At 40.3% G+C, this 20,807-nt stretch overlaps 1 protein-coding gene across 4 annotated transcripts in view; it reads left to right on the forward strand.

Annotated features, from left to right (window-relative positions):
- The window catches only part of NUMB (numb homolog (Drosophila)), a 34,023-nt gene extending 15,947 nt beyond the window's left edge, over positions 1 to 18,076 (forward strand). Inside the window, exons 3-10 of one of the 4 annotated variants that reach the window (XM_009084322.1) lie at positions 1,033 to 1,065; positions 6,917 to 6,991; positions 8,866 to 9,006; positions 10,461 to 10,662; positions 12,837 to 13,139; positions 14,871 to 15,020; positions 15,872 to 16,015; positions 17,020 to 18,076. In XM_009084322.1, coding sequence (XP_009082570.1) covers positions 1,033 to 1,065; positions 6,917 to 6,991; positions 8,866 to 9,006; positions 10,461 to 10,662; positions 12,837 to 13,139; positions 14,871 to 15,020; positions 15,872 to 16,015; positions 17,020 to 17,735 — 1,764 coding nt within the window. In that variant the 3' untranslated portion in view covers positions 17,736 to 18,076. The remainder of the gene's footprint in view (positions 1 to 1,032; positions 1,066 to 6,916; positions 6,992 to 8,865; positions 9,007 to 10,460; positions 10,663 to 12,836; positions 13,140 to 14,870; positions 15,021 to 15,871; positions 16,016 to 17,019) is intronic. The other 3 variants (XM_009084324.1, XM_009084323.1, XM_009084326.1) reach the window with 3 other exon arrangements.
- Positions 18,077 to 20,807: the final 2,731 nt, after the last annotated feature.

Raw genomic sequence — 20,807 nt, forward strand, 5'->3', positions numbered from 1 at the left:
AGCTTCCCTCGAACACGGAGCAGCATGTGGCTGTGCTCGCAGAACACCAGGCCTGGTGAAGTGCTCTCTCAGCAGATTGGTTCAGATCTTCTGATTTGCTTTCTACAGTCTGGTAACAAAATAAAGCGAGTAAACTAAACTGAACTAAACTGCATGCAAATATGCTTAAAACTGTGTGCTGCCTTTTTCTTAATGTGAATTGGGCAATTGGTATAATCGCTTCTGGCTGAAGACATTTGGGAAGTTGTAGTTCAGCTCTTGGTATCTTTGCACTTGCCTAACTCTGTCTCTCCCTGTCTGAGCTGACTTTAATGGCTGTGCAGCCTGTCAATTCAGAGTTGTAGAATGAAGAACTAGTATTTGTATAAATATTGCATAAAGCCTTGGAAGGCTTTAGAGAAAGAGGAAGGGATCTCATTTGTGTTTTAGTTCTCCCCCCAGGTAAGATGAAATTCCTTATTCTTCAGGGAAGATGTGAAGCGTAAGAGTAGCACGTAAACCAGAGCATCAAATAAATGGAACAAAATGAAGCAGTATTTAGACCTGCTTTATACCAGCCATACATGCTTCTTCAGCTCTCAGAGCATTTACTTTGGGAAAGGGTGATGAATACAGAGCAAACTTGATTGCAATTCTGGAGTTAGAACTTTGCATTTCACCAGAGCCTGTACAGTATTTTATTTGTTTAACCACCATGTCTGCTGCCAAGTTTGGTTTATAACCTAACTAAAAGACACTAAACAAGGGAGAGTGAAAATAAAGTAACCAGTGTGCATGAAATTGGGGCTGAGGTTTTCTTCTTTCCACCAATTTCAGGGCAGTAGCTTATTAGAATTGTGTGTGTGCCCTTTGATCTGCATTTTCATGGGATTATTTTCACATTTGCCTGTCGCACCTTCTCATGGATAACTCTTAAAACCCCTTCCTTTCCCTCCAAACCCTATTCTTGTGTGTGCTTGTTGGTTTGAAAACCCTGGGACATTTTAACTACCTACAGTAATAGCGCTCGACTTGTCCCCCCTGTTCCTCCAGGAAAGGAAGTTCTTCAAAGGCTTCTTTGGAAAAGTAAGTTTAATGCCTTGTTTGTGCTTGCACTATAAGGAGTTACATCCCTGGTATAGCAATGCCATAAAATCAGGGTGTTGAGAGTCCCCTAATCCATTTCAGAGTATTTGCTTCTAAAATAAACTTGGGAAAATGTTGATCAAACAAAAATGTGGTTAAAAAAGCAACCTGAAACAGAAACTTAAATCTGTGTGGACTGTACCTGAAATCCAGTGTTCTGAAGTGATTTGGTCTTCCTAAAACAAATAGGAATTTTCCTTTTAAACCTTTAAAATTGTGCCAACCTACATCACCTGGGCAAATATTTACAGACAGCTGAAGTCTGTGCCTTGTAAGTGCATCAAGCTCGGCTGCCTGGCGCCATGAGTTGGTCCCCAGATGTTAGTGTTGGGAGAAAGCAGTGTGCCATCTATTAAACCTTCCTTTTTTGAGCACATTCCTAATTCAAAGGTGTCTGAAGATAAGACCAGGCATGTACCTACTAATTTAAACTCAATTTATGGTTTTTATTGTTGCTCTTGTTTTCATGAGGACAATGTCTTAGACAAGAAGGGAAGCGACTCTTTGTCCCTATTACGAATGTGCCATTCTGACAGCTGAGTGGTTTTATTCCTAGCTGTCTACGACAAGGCAGTGCATGTAGACCTCTGAAAGACCACTCTCTCTTTTACCTCTCATCTGTTTCCTACCTCTGTGTCTAAAATTCCTGTAAAACATTTTAATTTAGTTTTCATATGGAGTTAATCTAAGATATGGCTTCTGAAGTATCTTGTCACAAACTGAATCTCTGCTTAAACAGAAACTAACAGGTTTGTAACTTCCTTACATACAGAAGTCATGTAGACCTCTGAAAGACCACTCTCTCTTTTACCTCTCATCTGTTTCCTACCTCTGTGTCTAAAATTCCTGTAAAACATTTTAATTTAGTTTTCATATGGAGTTAATCTAAGATATGGCTTCTGAAGTATCTTGTCACAAACTGAATCTCTGCTTAAACAGAAACTAACAGGTTTGTAACTTCCTTACATACAGAAGTCTTTCGAGGCAGATTATTCTCTGGTCATTAATTTGTTTTGGCTTTGCATGGGGACTAAGTAAAGTAAGGTTTTTCAGCTGCTCTTTTGCTGTTCACTCAGATAGTGATGCATGTCACACAGGGACAGCAGTTTCCCCAATTCTGGTTTCTTCCTATGGTCTGGGAAGGCACACATCTGAAGTGTACCGATGGTGAAGTAAGAGGATCTTTTGGGTTTTTTAAGGGCTAAAATCCAGTAGATGAGAGGGCTGTCAGATTAATCAGACCATTCCTAGTGCAAATGAAATTTAAGAGCTGGAATCTGCAAAGACTGCAGTCAAAGCATGCCATTTGCTTTTGAACCCAAAATGCTAAATTGAAAACAAACAGAAAACCTCCACCTCGACCTGATTAGATACTTTAGTTTTCTCTCTACTTGTTGGTATTAACTTATGTTAGAGCACGTAAGAAAGCAAAAATGTAAAAGGACAGATACATGCATAGCACTTAGATAAAATCTATCTTTCACTTTTTAAATTATTAAGTATGCCATTATTAAGAATGCTATTACATCTTGCTTGCTTTTTTAATGAAGTCTGCTATTTACCACAGCATTGTAGATTTGCTTTGTCTTGTATTATAATATTTTGCCAGAGAAGGACCTGCTTCTACTTCAGCCTGTGAATTTCATTAATTAGCACTGAAACCACTTAAATCCATAGAGTTTAGATTTCCCCACAGTACCAGTATGGCAGTGCCTTTATTAAAGCTTTGGCCTACAATAGTAGCCTATGTCTAGGGAAAACTGCAAAAAAGGGACAGCTGTTTTCTTATTAATAATTGAGAAATACTAATAACTCTAATACCTTTTGGCTGTCTCATCTATAATTTCTCTGCGGATGCCTTGCATTGGGATTAATATAATATTCCAAACTGCAGAGCTATTTAAAACACACTAGCAGCTTTCAGAAAGTTAGTCTAGACATGTTTGCTGCTGTCCCTGTCCGTGTTTTTCTTCCTGTGGAAGGTACATCTGATGGATTTTTGTCCAGAAATGTTCAAGTGTTTAGTATTAAAAATGCTTTCTTTTCAACTTGAAATTAAAATGTGATGTCAGTTGATAGCTCTGGGTTAGGCTTCTGCAGTTACCGAATAAACCACCTTTTTAGGCAGCTCTTCATTGTTAAAACTAAAGCTTTTCTGTTGTAATGAATAGTAGTACGGATTTGATAATCTCTCTTATGTTTTGCTTCCACCGAGTGTGTGTTTTTCTCATCATGCAATGTTTTATATGAGGTCTAAAATGAAAAATTTTAGTCTCCAGATACATATTAGGGGTGTTTCCAAGTCCCAGGATAGAATAAAATAGGAAGAAATACTGGAAACATTGTAGAAGTATTTTTAAAAATGCATTATTGGGCAACTTTAATTCTGCTCTGACATCCTCAAAACTTTATTTTGCACCTTACAGTATAGTTGCTGCTTTTTGTTTGGTGGATATTTATCTTTAGGGCATTGCCAGCTTGTCAGTGGAGTTTCCCTCATGCCCAGCCTGCCATGGTCCTGCTTTGTCTTTGTCGTGTCTTAGGATGAGTGCCTGCCTGCCTTCCTGGAGATGTCTGATGACTGAAATCAGTGTAGATACCAAATCTTGTATTGGAGCTGTTTACTGACCTCCCCAGAAGTGCTGAGCAGTGAGGTTTCTATGAGTCTGTCTGACTCAGCAGTGACAAATCAAGCTCCTGGGAGTCAGTGCCACACGTGGCTCTCCTCAGGCAGTGCTGTCATCCAAAAACTGTGGAATATGAAGACAAGCTACTGATCTGGTTGTCTAGATGAGTCTCTTGGTAGCAACATTTAAGACCATATACTGTTTCCAGTGGATATTGTCCATTTGCTTTAAATCTGCTTGGAGTCACCTATACGTTTCAGTGTTTATTACACAAACTGCAACGCTGCGTTGGTATTCCCTTCCCATGCAGTATCTTGCATCTGGTCTGATCTTTGTCCAGTGTGTGCCAGGAGTGCAAATGCTGTTATCTACTTTGTAATCACAATTTACTTGGCAATATCCCGCCCATGATGGAGTAGAACTTTGATTTGTATATCCAGTATAAACTGATATGGAGAAGTATGTTCCTTATAGGAACAAGGCACTGATAAGCTGAGAATTCAGTAGACAGGAGAATCATTCATTGCCCAACAGTAGTAGTCGTGGGTTTGGAGTATAGACTGTAAGGACTTAACCCTTCAAAGCACTGCAGCCACCATAAATCTAGAGGAAGGAACTGGGAGATGAAAGTGTGTTCTGTTTTTCTCTTAGTGTAGCAAACCCATGTTTAGTTATCTTGCATGTGGAACCTAATGTTTCCAGTGGGAAAAGGGGACTTAGAAAGCCCTTTAGCCTTTTTATTTTATTCTGAGAAACATCAAGTTCCACGTGTTAGTATTTCTAAATCCTCATTTGGTAAAATAGCAGATGAGGAGTAGGTCTGCTGAAGATCCGTACTGCTTTATGAAGTACCCAGCTCAGTTAAACTTGACTTTAATGAAAACTTCAGGAACTGCTCACTATTTCTGTAGGAACAAAGTTTTTATTGTTTGCTGGGGAAAGACATGTATCTCTTGTTCTAATGATGGTAATCTAAACCAAGCAGTTACCTGCAGGCATTATCTTCTCTTGAATGTTTGTATTTGCTTGAAATGAAGATTTTTAAGGCTATTAATGGCTTTTAAGGAACTGGTACTCCTTTTTAAAACAGTTCAAGGAGACAGACCTCTACAAACCATTTGTTTTGAGGATTAGTAAGGGGTTTTAGGCTGTGGAAGCTAGCTGAGTGTTGAAAAGACAGACTCTATTTTGTGGGTATTGATATTTACTGCCTTTCAAGACCAGAACGTGTAAGTGACTTTTAAATGCTGCAATATCTTTTTAGCACGTGGTGATAAGTTTAAGTACATCTTCTGTTGTGAATGACACAGCCATTCCATTCCAGAATCTAAACCTCTGGGATATCCAGCAGGCTGGATGGTCATTTAGAAACTTGCTTTTGCAAGCACTTCTCTATAGCTTGCTTTCATGCCATGCTTATTTTCTCTCTTTTCTCTTTAATCACTCTTCTGTACAAGTCAGTGCCATTCTCTGTTCTCAACAAGCTCTTTGAAAATGCTCAGGGTGTCATTGCTGCTTCCGAAATTGGTAAACCTCTGGGATATCCAGCAGGCTGGATGGTCATTTAGAAACTTGCTTTTGCAAGCACTTCTCTATAGCTTGCTTTCATGCCATGCTTATTTTCTCTCTTTTCTCTTTAATCACTCTTCTGTACAAGTCAGTGCCATTCTCTGTTCTCAACAAGCTCTTTGAAAATGCTCAGGGTGTCATTGCTGCTTCCGAAATTGGGACAGATAGTTCCTCCCCAAAAAACAAACAGAAGTTCTGCCAGGCCCTTTCTCTTCACACTTGCTGCTTTCTCTGAGAATGAAACCAATGTGATATAACTGGAAACTTTTCACTCCAATGTATTTCATTCTTACAGTGCTAAAATCAGTGTTGCAAGCTTGGAACAGTGGTAGCTTATGCCAGAATGTGTCCTTGTTCCATTACTTGCTGTAAGAATATATATTATACAGATCTGCAATGAGCTATTAAGAAAAAAAATAAAATAGTTGCAGTTCTTGCTTGAAGCCACTAGCTGATACCCCTTCATCTTGTTGTTGTTGTTGTTGCTGTTGCTCTCCACTCCCTGCAGTGGTCTCTGGTGGATGCCATTAGCAGCCACAGTCTGTAAACCCAGTGCTTCAAAAAACATTATGGGGAGAATGTTTTTTTAACTGGCTTAAAGTATGGGGCTTGTGAATTAAAGCAATACACTAAAAAAAAAAGATACCATTTTGCTAGTAGTAGGTCTCTGTAACAACCAGTAAAACTGCCTTGACATCATCTACCTATTCTCTGTTGAATGAATGAGTTTCCGAAGAATATTGTGTCAAGTGTTTATACTGTTTTCTGTAACTTTCCCTTGAAAGGTAAACAGTCTAGAAAGGATCCATAGTTTAAGTGGCTTCTGAAGCCTTTCTGTGTTTCCTACTTTTACTTGCTCTCAGCTTGCAGCATCTGAAATTTCCCACAGTCGGGTCTTGGGTAAAAGCCAGACCACTCCTCCGCAGCATCAGCCTGCCACACACCACTGCTTTCTCAAGATACACACCAAATGGTTAAGAAATTATTTTTTTCTACCTCTCTTCTAAGATTTGAGATTTAGCTCTTAATAAATTAGTGAAACATGTTTGGATGATTTAACTTAGCATTAAGCTTATGAGCTCAATGAGTTACACAGTAACTGGTGTTTTTGGGGTGCTTTTAAAACTGGTTTAAGGTGATGCCATGATTCTGCCATGTGACTATTGGGGCAGAGGGTAGGGCTGGTGGAAGTACCAGGTAAGAATTTTCCTGTGTTTAAACTTGTGCTCAAGAAGCTACCTGTGGTGTAACTCCTTATGAATTAGTGTCTTCTGACTTTTTAGTGGACTTCTTCACCCACTTGATCAGTCTTGAATTCTTTACTGTCAATGGATGTACACCTTATTTTTGCCTCCACCTGTCCTGTGCCCTCTCCCCATCCCCACAAAGTGCTGTTTCTGAAGTACTGGCTTTGGCTTGGTTCTCTGAATGTTTTGCAACTTGGATTGAGTATCTGGCTTTGGGCACCCTACTGACCGTGGACTTCATCTACACTTAATGTTATAGCTCTTGGAGAAGGGAAGTGGATAGCAGTCTGGTATTGGCATAAAACTGTTTTGTTTTGTTTTTTCTTTCCTCTTTTCTTTTCTTGAAAGTCTGGGAAGAAAGCCGTCAAAGCAGTCCTGTGGGTTTCGGCGGATGGACTCAGAGTTGTAGATGAGAAAACAAAGGTTAGATTTCCCTGGGCAAAACTTTGAAATTGCTCTATAATAACGTATGTTCTGTATCTTTAAATGGACACCAGTCTTTATATTAATGCAAATGTTGGTATTTGAAAGAAAGACTGAGGTGTATAATTAGTTTAATCATTTCTTTCTGTGTAAACATATGTATGCATGCTGATTTTTTTTCTAGTTAATTCCACGCTACTCTCAAGACACATTTTATAAAATGTGGCAGGTAGCACAAGGGTTTTTTGTATATTTTTTTTATTGTATTTACTGGAACAACCATTTTTTCCTGCTAAGTTCTGTTGACATTGAACTTGAAGAGTCCCTTGACTTTGGTCTGTGCCACTGCAGAGGGTTTCAATAGTGCTCCATCAGCAAACTCACATTGACCAATATAATTTTCAGTGCATCCAAATCCTAGAATGGGTCTCAATGAACAAGAGCTTCCAAAAATGCCATGAAGAAAGTAAATGAGGTAGAAGGGTTGTGCCTTCAGACTCAAGCTAAATAGTAACTGATTATATCAAATCTTTGATTCTAATATCTAAGCTGTTGGTCTGAAGTGGAAGACTAATGTATTCATGGCATCCTTCTAGATAGTTTTACAGTTTTTTAATTGTGAAATAGCACAATGTGTACCACCAAGGCACCTGTGTGCAAGTAAGAGCAAATGATTCTTGGTTTTATGTAGATGTAAATAACTAGGAATAAGAGCTTTAGACTTACACTACAAGCTTAGTAGTATTTTAAAAGATGGCATGGCTAGCAGAACAGTTTTAACTCTTGTCAGTCTGAAATAATTTATTTTATGTTCATGTCATTTAACACTTACTTTGTCAACCTGAAAGATTATTTCTGCAAGGCAACACTGAGAAGCAGGCAGAGATAATTCATATGCCTCTGCAGTACAACTGCCTGTCAGATACCTGCTCTGTGGTTAGACTTCTCCAGGGCTGCTGTTATGATGTGGTTCATCAGTGCTAAAACTGCCATCTCTCAAGAATTCAGTTCCTATACAAACATACTGATGTGAGTGAATTCAGTCTACCAATTGCCTGATTTAAAAGTAATGATATATGTATATACTTCATATATGTAATGTTTTCAAGTTGAATTTTAATAAGTTGTGCAGACTCTGGAGGTAATTAAAAGTATAGGATTTGAAAAGAGAATATGCTATTGCCTCCTGGTGGTTGACTACATCAGCAGAGGTGCTAAAGTACTAGCCACCAACCAAAAAACCCCAAAACCCAATTTTGAAAAAAAATGTTGAAAAAACGATTTCTAATGAATATGGCATAGTACTAAACTATACTATCTCCCTTTTAGAAACACTTATCCCATCAATTTATGGGAATAAATCGGGGGTGTTTTATACTACTAGCACTGCTGGTACTATTCCATTGCATCCCTGCTTAGCCAATTGGTGGATCAGTTTTTGCTCTTTGTGTAGCAGCTGCTAGTCCTTTTCACACTTGCAGACCTCTCCCATAAGTTTGTGTTGTGTTTTAACCACAGTAAAGTCTTTTTGATTTCAAAACTCTGGAGCTGCTGTAAAAATAAAACAAAATTGTGCACCTCCACAGTCTAGAGGAGAGATCATAGGAATTGTTTGGGTCCCTAAATTCTTAAGTGGTGCCTTGGTACACTTCTACCAAAGGTGACTTGTAGAAAATGTCATCTGTTCTTTTTGTTTTATACTGGGAACAGACTCAGGATGGTGAACTCATTGAGAGACAATTATAGCCTTATCAGGTTATGCTCTTTTTAGTGCAACTCATCTTTGTGCAGTTACTACTGAAAATTACTTCTTCAAGTGTTCTTCCATATTTCCTCACATTTCTTTTATTGTGGGGGGGATTTTTTCCCTCTAGGATCTTATAGTTGATCAGACAATAGAGAAGGTTTCTTTCTGCGCACCAGACAGGAACTTTGACCGAGCATTCTCATACATCTGTCGAGATGGCACAACAAGACGCTGGATATGCCACTGCTTTATGGCTGTGAAGGACACGGTAAGTTTAATATGGTGTGTGGCCCAACTCTTCCAGCTCCTAGCTAGAAGTAATGCTCAGAAAAAATTGAGTGCCTGGAATACTGCAATATGTTTTGATTCCAGCTGAAATATTACTTAGTCTTTGAAAATGACTTTTGTTCTAATTCTTTATATCTGAATTATTTGCCATCCCTCTGTGGCATTGTCATGTGGAGAGAAACAGTGCTCAGCATGTGTATAAAAGGAATGCAGTCAGCCTCAGCTATCCCTAGCAGAAGGGAACTACTCTTCTAATAGACTGTTTTCTCATCTGAAAATGTTTACAGCCAAAACCTGAAACCGCAATGACAGTTTTTCCAGGATAAAATCATAGTGAGTAAATACAGACTGGTTACGAATGCAGTCTCTTGTTATCATGAGTGAAAAGTCATCTGAACGTTAAGGGATGGAGCTAAACTGAATTAAATTTGCATTCTGTTTGCTTCTAAGTGATAGAGACGTTTTGAGTGGAAGGTTTAAAGTAAGTTACCTCTATAGGTTTATTGCTTTGTAGACTTAAGTAAGTTATTTTACTCCCTGATCTGGCCTTTTCCTCGATCTGCTTTTTGTTGAATCCTGCTTTATATTACACAAAGTGCTTGAAACCTCATGCAAATTCATTGCGTGAACTCCACATAGCTGCATGTTCAGAGCAATGGTACTTGACAATTTATCATTTTTCTTTAAACAATGTAGTTAGAAATTCCCAGTAAAACTTAGAGCTGGAGCTTTTCTGTTTCCCTCTGTGAATAGCAGGTCAATTCACTTACTGATTATGATAGATGAGTTGAGCTACTGGTCACAATAAATGCTTCTGACTCAACTGTAGCCACTGTATCATCTGGTTGCTGGACTTCCTCCGACTTGAATTTCCTTTCCTTATTGCACTTATTGGATAGTGGATCCTTTTCACCTCACCAGTGAATAATGGAAGTGCTTTTCAGAAGGCACTCTTAACTCTTGTGCATTTGCTCAGGGCCATTAAGAGGTGTAAGTAGTGACTACTGTAGTTTTAATTTTCACACTTGCACACAAGGGTAATGTCTCTCTGGGCCCTCTGTAGACTTTCACCAAGAATAGTATTTATCTGTCCTTCAGGACTTACACCTGCTGAAGATGCCTTCAGGAAAGGGTTTTTGTGCACAGATGTAGCCAGAGGCAGAGGATCTGTGCAAGCACTGGCATTTTAGTCACAATTGAGCTAAACAGATTATCCAACAATCTCATTCATTCCTGGGTGGCTTTGAACATGGCTTGTGCATTAGTAGTTGGGAGTCTTTATGTACCAAGTTTAATTTTAGAGCCATTGGCCAATTATAGTAGTTGTCTTTAATGCCTTAATTAGATTCATCCTGTAAAGGCAGGTTTGCAATGCTTGAAGCACATGTATGTTTCTGTTCCAGTTACTGTATGATGCAATGTTGTCTTGTACAGGGGGAAAGGTTGAGTCATGCCGTGGGCTGTGCATTTGCAGCATGCCTGGAGCGAAAGCAGAAGCGAGAGAAGGAGTGTGGAGTGACTGCCACCTTTGATGCCAGCAGAACCACATTCACTAGAGAGGGGTCATTCAGGGTCACTACAGCTACTGAGCAAGCAGAGAGAGAGGAAATTATGAGACAGATGCCGGATGCTAAAGGTACGGGATGCAACTTAAACAATTATCCATAGCAAGCAAAACCAGCACCGAGGCCTGTCCAAGGGTTGAGGCTTAACATCGTTACAGCTTTCCCTCTTTTGGATCTTACTGTGTTTAAATCATATTCCCAGACACTTGTCACTTCACAAGATGAAAGATAGTCCCAGATTCACTTGTAGCACATTTTCCCACATCTGTTCTAGCAAAGGTGCAAGTGGCCTCATATGTGAAAGCTGCTTCTGCTTTGCTTTGTCAGCATGCTTCATGGCAGAGAACATCATAGGTACCAGACTAAAAGGCCTTACTAGGAAATTGTTATAAAAATAGAATAAGTCTGCCAGACATAAAGTAATCCTTTCTGTAGTCTAAAGCTTATAGTAAACAAACAGAAAATTATATGCATTTTTCTTAGAAAATAATGCATTTTGATTTTTAAGGCAGGTTGCACAATGTCTGTATGGAGTTACACTGCATGAGGGAAGAACAGCTCAATCACAGAGTGATTTCTAAAAAACCAGAACAAAGCAACCACCCCCTCCTGATAAAACACACAACCATTGCACTGTTAATTACATTCAAAACTAGTGACTAACTGATTTCAGAGAATTTAAAGTGTTCTGAAGTTGAAGTGAAGTAGGACTTCTTACTCAAATTTTTATTACAAGTACTGGAGTTGTACAGCTAACACAAAATTAGTATTATGAATGTTGTTCATAGCCCTCTTTACAGTGGAGTCAAACTTTTGTTTCTGAGGATTCCACAGCATGTTTTATGCTGCCCCCAACTGCAAAACTTTAATCTTCATTTTCATCATCCATCTGCTTGTTCCCATACTTTAGTTTTAGAATGTGCTAAATGAAGCTTAAACACAAGGCCTTTGTTACTCGAGGGCATGAGTCAAAGTCTTGACTTAATGAAGGTGTGTGAAATCCTTTCCAAGAAAGACTGATTAGAAAAGTTTCACTTGAACGAGCAGCTGCAACTCATGGGTACTGAAGCTTGCAAGACAACATAATTAGTTCCTCCTACCATTCCAGCTCCTCAGAAATCTCTAGTCTGACTCCTCTCTTTACCAGTCTTCTAGTTGTTCTGCTGAAATGTCAACAAAAAAAAGTAACTGTTTTTTCTAAAACATTTGGAAAATGATATAGGTAAAATAGGAAAAAGTTCACACCAAGGTAGTGAGATTTCTCCTTTTCCTGCTGCATTGATGAGCTGCTTTTATTGCCCCTCAAAGCCAATTCATTTATGAGTGAGAGAGAGGTTTCCTAGAGATGGAAAAATCTCCATTGCTATTCTAATCATAAGTGTCATGATTTAAACAAGACTTAATCCTACATTTCTACCATTTGGCCTGGCTGATGAAAGTATTGTGAAACAAAACCTTGCAAAATGAAGCAGCTGACTTTAAGTTGGAGGAGCTTCCAGTGCAACTGACTAGTGATTGGATGGTAACATTGCAGCTAAATTCAGTTAAAAGAATGGACATGGGAACCCACTGTAAATGTGCCTGGTGTTAGCAAGGCCTGTCAGCTCAGTGGCTGGATCTACCTTGCAGCCTACTTCCATCTACCTGTAATGTATTTCCTGGAGGAGCTGTGGGAGCTGCAGCCTGAGCACTGAGTGCAGCCTAACCTGTTAAGTGCTGCTGCTGCCTTTGGCCTGCTAAAGCTTGTGCAGTGTGTTTGGCTGCTGCTGAAGAATCTGCAGGGCTGGGAAGGTGGCTTTTAAAAAGGGTCCTAGAACTGGTTTCTGTTCCTACTGCTGCTGCTTTATGTCACCCTAAGTTACTTTATTACAGTTCAGAGTAATATTTTGGCCATGGTTCTGTGTGAGGCAAAGTAAAGGTCTCAAACACACATTTTCCAGTCTTAATTGTAAATGAATTGCAAGTATTTGTAGAGCTGGGGTCTCAGGAACAGCTAGAAAGAATACATATGTAAGGCCATTGTTTCTAGGAAGTGGCTAACCTTAGTAAGGTGTGGAGACTTGATGTATGTAAAGGTATGAAAGTATATAGAAATGATGTTTCTGCTGTGCTATTAGAAACTCATTTGGAAGACTACTAGTTATGCAAATTCCTGCAATCTCTCTCTTCAAAACAAATGGGAATAGGGGCAGGCACTTGAATAGTACTTTGCTTTGCTCTTCTAACCTCACCCTGTTTCCTCCAGCAGTTGAAACAGAAGTGAAAACAGTAGCACCAGGTGCTGCACCAAACAATACTGCCCCCTCTTCTGGCTCACCAACCTCTCCTACTGCTGAAGTTGCTGCCTCTCTGGATAAAGAAATGAGCAATCCCCATGCTATTCCACGGAGGCATGCCCCTATAGAACAGCTTGCCAGGCAAGGGTCTTTCAGGGGCTTCCCTGCCCTCAGCCAAAAGATGTCTCCTTTTAAACGCCAGTTGTCTTTGCGAATAAATGAACTGCCTTCAACAGTGCAAAGGAAGACCGATTTCCCCATGAAAAACTCAGGTAAAACCAAATGGTTCCAGTGAAACATTCTTCCTCCTTTCTTTCTCTGTGACTTCAAATAACTCCTTATTTTCTGGTAAATCCTTCTTCCTGCCTCGTGTTGATCATTTATCATGAACAAACATCATCATGTCAGAAAACTTGTGCTTTGGGAATAGGCAAGAATTTCAAATGCACCGCTCACAGGCAGAAGACAAACAGTTCTAAATCACTACCTGAGGTACTGGAGCACAGCTCGAAGTGCTCCAGGAATGGGTGTTGGTGAATTAGTAGGTGTTGGCTCTTCCCTCTGAGTCACTGAACCAGTTCTTCCACTTAATGCCTGGGCATCCCGAGAGACAAATCCCTTCAAGGCCTTAACCATTTGTCATGGGACCATGTGCAGTCTGTCCTTCTGCTTGTCTGAATTCTTTTTTTGAGAGCAATTAAATTTCTTTTCATCTTGCATTATAAGAAACTGTGCTGTTTAACTGGCTGTGCAGTGTTCACATGATGGTAGTGGGCTTTTCTAGAGTCATCCCAACCGAAACAGCTGGGGTGCTCAGTACCTTGCATAGTGTCCTAGACTCCCCTTAGCTAGGTTATCATGCAGGCCAGCTGTACTCTCAGTTGGCAACAGAGCTAGTTTGGGGGTTCTAAGCTTTGAAGTAAAAAATCACTGTGGCAAAGGCAGACCCAACAAAAATACTTAGTCTCACTTCTCTTAGAGTCGTTGTTTAGTGACCTGTACTTGAAGACAAGCACTAGATTGGTCGGTTTACAGTAATAGTGCACTGTTCACTGGTGATACTCACTGAGCACACTACAGTCTGAATTTTTCGTGATTCAGAACATTTCTGATGCATGTTCTCATATATGCCACTGCCAGTGCTGCTTACTGTCACACTACATGCACTGTATTGGAATATCCCTCAAACAAACAATTTTTGGGCATGCATCCCCTTGAATTTTAAATATGGTGCATGTTGTGTCCAGACATCTTATGTTTCTTGCACTGTTTGTGCTTGATTATGCCTGCTCACGCCGGTTCTGTGCAGTGAAGGACTGATGATTGGTACTTTTTGAAAACAATGCAATTGGTAATAATAAGAACATCTGGTAAGCTGACAGCTTTACTCCAGATGTTGCTTTACCCACATGATGCTGATACTTGGTTTAAAACTGAATGTCCATTTTATTTGAGCATTCAGCTTTTGCTTTTATGATTCTAGCACAGGAGCTGGGGATTTCACTACTGCTGAACTGGAACAATCAGCATTCTAACTCTAGACTTAACTTGCCATTGTGCATTGCTGTCAGCACGTTTGAACTTCATCTAGTTACTGTAGAAATGTGTTGTTGGAACACTTAAATCTATCATAAGTATTTTCATTTCACAGAGTGCCAAATCTTAATGCCAAATCCTTGGTATGTTTAGCACTCTAATACTGAAAGATTTAGATCTCTGCTATAAAGCTATAGAAAACCCTTTTATTTTCTGATATAAACATCCTTTAAATCTGGAATGGTGATCTCCTTACCCTCTTGACTTAGTCACGAAATACACTAATGTGGTGTTCTATTTCAGGTCAGGTCTGCAACACTAATTTTAAAAAAAGCTCTTATGCAAATCAGTAGCAAGAACATCTAGGACATAAGGGAACTAATTCTATTTCAGTTTCACATTGGTATTTGTAAATTGTTTCTATATCCTTTAAACTTCCAATTTAATGAATTCTGTTTACATTTTAGTCCCCGAGGTAGAAGGGGAAACAGACAGCATTAGTGCCCTGTGCTCTCAGATCACCAGTGCTTTCAGCACACCATCAGAAGATCCTTTCTCTTCGGCCCCCATGACAAAACCAGTGACAGTAGTCGCACCACAGTCTCCTGCCTTTCAAGGTTTGTGATTTCGTTGCGTACCGTGGTCAGGCTGGATGAGGCTTGAATGCACATAATGTTGCTTTCCAGTGACACATGGTCTTAATTTCTTGTGCAAGTCCTGTTACCAGTATTTTGGGTGAACGCATCCCGCTTTATTCATCTTGTCTGTTTAGTTTGTCTGTGGTTTTGTTTTTAACAAAACGTTTATGCACCTACCACACGATAGTTACCTGTAAGAGGGACTGGCTTTGAGATAAGGGCTAACTTATCATTCTGCCTCCTGAACTACAAAAACCTTACCAACCGTGTGTCATAGGAACCCAGTCTCACAAGGGAAGAGGTTTTGTGTTGCCACGATTACTGTTCTTCACACAAATTCTTAGATAAGTTGTGGAGAGACGCCAACTATAGAACTCATAGCAGCCACTAATCTTCATTTCACTATTCTGCTTTTACACAAGTTGTGTGAAAGAAGAACCTCTCCATGTTAAATGTAGTTATTGTTGCTCTGTATATAAAATATGTTCTTCTTTTGTATCTAAAATTAACCATACAGTAACTTCTGGCAAGCCATTTCTCTTCCTTATAAAAACAATTTTAACTTCAGCTGGTCATCAGAACGCAAGGCCTCTTAAAATAAATAAAAATCCACCATCCCACAATTATGTTAACAAGTGTTGGCTTGGTGAAATGGAATTTACTAGCTTTCTTGACTGTCAGTCCAGTTTGGTTATTTACACAAACTGCTGTCATGTGGAAGTGTCTAAAACAGTTGTGTGTTGATAGGTATGACGTGGCCCACTAATATTCCAGTCACATGCATGCCTTGCATGAATTAATTGCACTGATGTTGTCTGCTCCCATTTTAGTTAATGGCACTGCCTCTGCCTTCTGTGTGCTTGCTGCTAAACCATCCCAAGCTGCTGTAGTGTCCACAGCTATGCCAGTTCGTGAAACCAATCCATGGGCTCATGCTCCTCCTGCTAATACTGGAGCTGCAGCCATGGTCACTGGTAAGATTGGGAGTAGATCCTGGTGCATTGCTGTAAGAACGTGGATCAAAAGCATAATTGAGCCCTTGAGACAATTGTCAGTGCCACTTAATGGCAAGTGGAAGGAACAGTAACAAAAGCCGGAAGTAGTAGCCTTTTGCCTGAGTGGATAGAGGGAAGCGATGAACTCGCTGGTTCTGGGTCTATCATCTGGACTGATTCTTATTTTGGCAGCATTTTAGAAAATTCAGTGCTTAAAAAGGAAGTAATGAAATTGTGTGTGTGTGTAGGTGTGTATGAAGGGCAGAGAATTTCTGTGTACCCAAAATACTTTTTGTGTTCTTTCTACTAACGTACATAAGGAGGGATGAAGTTGGTTATTTAAAAGGCTTTAGAGGTTCATTTCTTTTGTTAAATAAATTTAGTCTGTCTCTCCAGGCCTCATCTGCAGTTATACACTGTGTAAGGGCGAAATGGTGTGAAATGGCTGTCACCCATGTGAACACATATGCTAGAAGGCTACAAACTAGCATAATTTCCTGGTGTAGGCACCACTCAACAAGAGAAACTTTGCTAGTGAAATAATAGGTACTTCTTGGCCTTGTAAGAGTACTAGACTTTGTCTTTAAAACAGGAGCTTTTTGTTCCAAGTCCACCAGTCCTAGCTGTACATCAGAAACTGGTGCTCCCCAGTTAGAGGATTTAGTGGTTATGGACTAGATCATTGCCACCAGGTTACGAGTGCAGGCAGCAGCTTCCTGCATGCTGTAAAGTCTCAGATGTCTGCTATGAAGAAAAAAAAATCTGCTGTTTACCAAAGATGCTCTTCCCTACCCCTTCTTGATGAACTTATTCCTGTAACAGAACAGTACAGTGGATGCATAAAGATGCTTCCAGTGATGGTAGCATCTTTCAGTCATGGAGGAGGAGGCCTGTCTGTTCTTGTGTACACCCTCCAGCCTTTCTAACCGATGAAAGGGCAAGGAGTGGAAATATTAGTGACTTCCCCATGCTTTCCTTCCCAGGCACTGAATGGAGCAGCACTTCCTCAGGTGCGGCCTCGCCAAGCCTCTTCCAAGGAAATCACAGACGTACTCCCTCGGAGGCAGACCGCTGGTTGGAAGAGGTCTCAAAGACTGTCAGAGCTCAGCAGCAGCCAACCTCAGCCCCAGCCCCACAGCCACTGCTCCAGCCTCCTCCAGCAGCTCCAGCCTCCCAGTCAGCACCAGCCTTCCCAGTCAGCACCTTCATTGCGCCTCAGCCTGTGCCGGTGGGCGTGGTACCACCCATGCAGCCAGCTTTCATTCCAGCTCAGCCCTATGCTGTACCAAACGGGATGACCTATGCAGCCCCAAGCGTCCCTGTGGTTGGGATCACACCTTCCCAGATGGTAGCCAACGTCTTTGGTACTGCGAGCCACACTCCAGCAGCCCATGCACATCAGTCCCCCAGTCTCGTCAAACAGCAGTCGCTCCCTCAGTACGAAAGCAGCAGCGCTACCGCCAGCCCGTTCTTCAACCCACCCACCCAGCACAACGGCTCCACGGCGTTCAACGGCGTCGATGGTGGGAAATGGGCTGCCGAGGACAAGCATTCGCAGCCTCCCGCCGCTGCTCCCCAGGTTGACCCGTTCGAAGCACAGTGGGCAGCACTAGAGAGCAAGACGAAGCAGCGCACTAATCCCTCCCCAACTAACCCCTTCTCCAGTGATTTACAGAAGACATTTGAGATTGAACTTTAAGCACTCCCATGGGGAGGGAGTGGATAAATTGTACAATAGGATAGAGGGATAAAGGGAGCAGAGGGGACTGTTCCTGATCAGTTTGCTTTGATAATCCCAAATGTCCCTTCAAGTAAAAATGAGTTAGAAAGAGGGAACAATTATGGGGAGGATATAAACATACAGAGAATTTAATGTGCAGTTCTTAAAAGAAAACCTGGAGCCACCCCAGTCTACATTCCCTCCTCACTTGGAAAGCTGGAAGTCGAATGGAGCAAAGAAAGGCACCCAGTCCCAAAGCCTGTTCTGCAGAAACACCAATCATCTCACAGAAAGGAAGGCAGATCTCGTACCTGAGTCCTTCTGATGCCCTGCGAGTCCTGGATGTTCCCCCTCAGGGAAAAATGGGGTAGGTTGGGGGGGTGAATGTGGGTGGGGTGTTGTCACCTTAGCAAAAGCTAGGTATGTGGAAAAAGTTGAGCTTCCATTTTGAGTAACAAAGTGAATATTATATGTAAAGAATAAAGTAAAGCCAAAATCTTTATTTTTATGCATTTAGAATATTTTAAATAGTTGGATATTAAAATCTGTATGAGTTGTAAGTAATCTTGCCAAAGGTTTAAAACAAAAGGGGGTTGGATGTAAGAAATTGTACATAAGATTGATTTATCTCTGATTCTTATTGTAAGTAATATTGGGGGGGGTGGAAAAAGGGGCTCTAGCTTGTTCTTGTATCTGTTCATTGTAAGTAGCATATTGCAACAACAATCACAACCAATAAGTCATTATATCGTAGTTTTAATTCATGAAAATTGAAGAACAGTATTGTCATGGTTTAAAAACCGTGGGGAAAAATTACTGTTTTTTATTGGAATCAATCTACATATTCTATATAGTATGGATTTTTTTCCTTTCATATATTGCTGCGGTTTCTTTGTCTTAATCTATTGGTTCTAACACTACTGTGACAACTTACTGTAATCATATCTACATCCTGGGGCTGCCTGGGAAACCATTTTATGTTTGTCTGTCAATAGTTCTTAGAGGTTTTTAACTTTGGTTTTATTTTTTTCCCACTGATTTGTGAAACCTTGTGGTTAAGGCTGCAGCTGGTCCAGGTTCTGCCTCTGATGACTTGTGAAAACCATCTCATTTTAACTTTACTTTTAAACTTTGGCCTTACAAGCAAATGTAAGTTATATATATTTGTACTGATGATTTATAATCTGCTTTAACAGAAATAAATGTTGGTGGTAGAAGCAGTGTCTGTGAAAGCTTTATTTCCCACCCCAATTCAGTTTTCACCATTTGCCCTTCTGGGTATCCTCTGTGTTGTTAGGTGAATGCAGATATGCTCTGCTTGCCAACCTACAAGCATAATAATATCTTAACACCTCTCATTTGCTACAAGACATTAGGTTACCTTGAACTTTAACACTGAACTTGCAAAATATCCTTGTGATCCATAACCATTTAAAGCTCAAGGACAGAGGGCTTTACTGAGAACATCAGTCTAGGTTTCTGTTGTTTCGTTTTCTAACACTGATTATTTACAGAGACAAATACGAGGATACTAACATTCAGTAAGGGCAAAAAGGAAAACTTGCCTTGTTTTTCTTTCCCCTACTACTGAAAGGAGCCATATGAGATGCTGGTGTATTTCTCACTCCTTTTCTGTTCTTTCAGTGAGCTGATATCTCCCCTGTTAGTATGACTGGTTCTTACTGCATTCTTACAGGCATCACGTCAGTTTAGACACAAGGAATAGTCAGACTACATAACCTGAAGGGGAAGAAATGCTCTCTTTGTTTGGCCCGAGCATTTGAGTTTGCCAGCAGTTTCCATTTCCAGGGGAGTACAGTGAGTCTCAGTGTGACACAGTCTAGAAAACTCTGACTTTTTACTTTACAGATTTTTACCTGTTTTCAGTATGATATGAATAGTAATGGGAACACTCCCTTATGGTATTTGTGTTGGCATCAATGCTTTGTTCAGCTTTCTAAAAGCAAATAAATATTTGTAGATATTTATAACAGGAAAGAAAGCTACTATAGCTTACTCTGTTAATTTCATATCTTTCACAGTAAGTGCCCCAAGATCAGCTGAAAATAGCCCAGTATAACTACACCCTTCTCCTGTCCTGGAGATAAGAACTTCCTACAATCCATTGTTTAGGGAAGAAAACAACCATCTTGATTCTCAAATAAAAAAATTAAACATGGAGTCAGACAATTAAATGTACTCCAGAGGCAAGAAGCTCTTCTTACCAAATAGAAGAAATGTAAAGACCCTTTAGTTAACTTTTACAGTGATGGCATGTATTAAAAGCAGGGCACTGCATGCCTGCCCATACCACCCTTACTGCCATGGTTATGCAGCTGAAAGGAGGTCAGAATAAACTCTCCCTTAACCAAAGCACGTTGTGTTGAAGTCCTGCCCATCAAAATGCAGGGGGCTGTTACAGCCTTCATGAATCTTGAGCAAGTGCTTCCTGGCCCCATCCTGTATAACCATACAGTTTAAATGATAGCTGACTACACAGAATATTTAAATATTCTAAAAATAGAGCCTCTGACATAATAGAAAGGGATATCATAGAACTGACTACTTATTCTGTGACAAAAGAGTCTGATGCACTCACGATCAACTTCTAACCATGCTCTTGAGAGCAGGTCTGCAGACCTTGACTATCCCTTGGTGCCTGCCATGTATGAACTGAAATGAAACAGCTTCAAGTAAGACTGGAACTTACAGGGTCTGTCATTACTCCCTGGGCTCAAGGGACAAAATCTTACTTTATGCTGAAATACTAAAATATCCTACACACACAGGTAAAATGGTGCTTGTCTCAGATGTTAAACACAAATATATGTACAAACAACTGGAAGTTCTCAGGACCATCTCATTGTTCTTAAATATCCAATGCTTTCTACTTCAAACCTTACACTGTAATGCTTGCCATGCATTACAGCAGGGGGTTTTCCCTAATCAAATTAAAGGGCCTTAACTGCAAAATAAGTGGTTTTGTCTGTTCTAGCAAATAGAATCTTTCAGACCACGGAAAGACTCAGCCCCAGGTACCTATGTGACTGT

This window comes from Acanthisitta chloris, unplaced genomic scaffold, assembly GCF_000695815.1.
Source record: "Acanthisitta chloris isolate BGI_N310 unplaced genomic scaffold, ASM69581v1 scaffold8121, whole genome shotgun sequence".
Taxonomy (NCBI): domain Eukaryota; kingdom Metazoa; phylum Chordata; class Aves; order Passeriformes; family Acanthisittidae; genus Acanthisitta; species Acanthisitta chloris.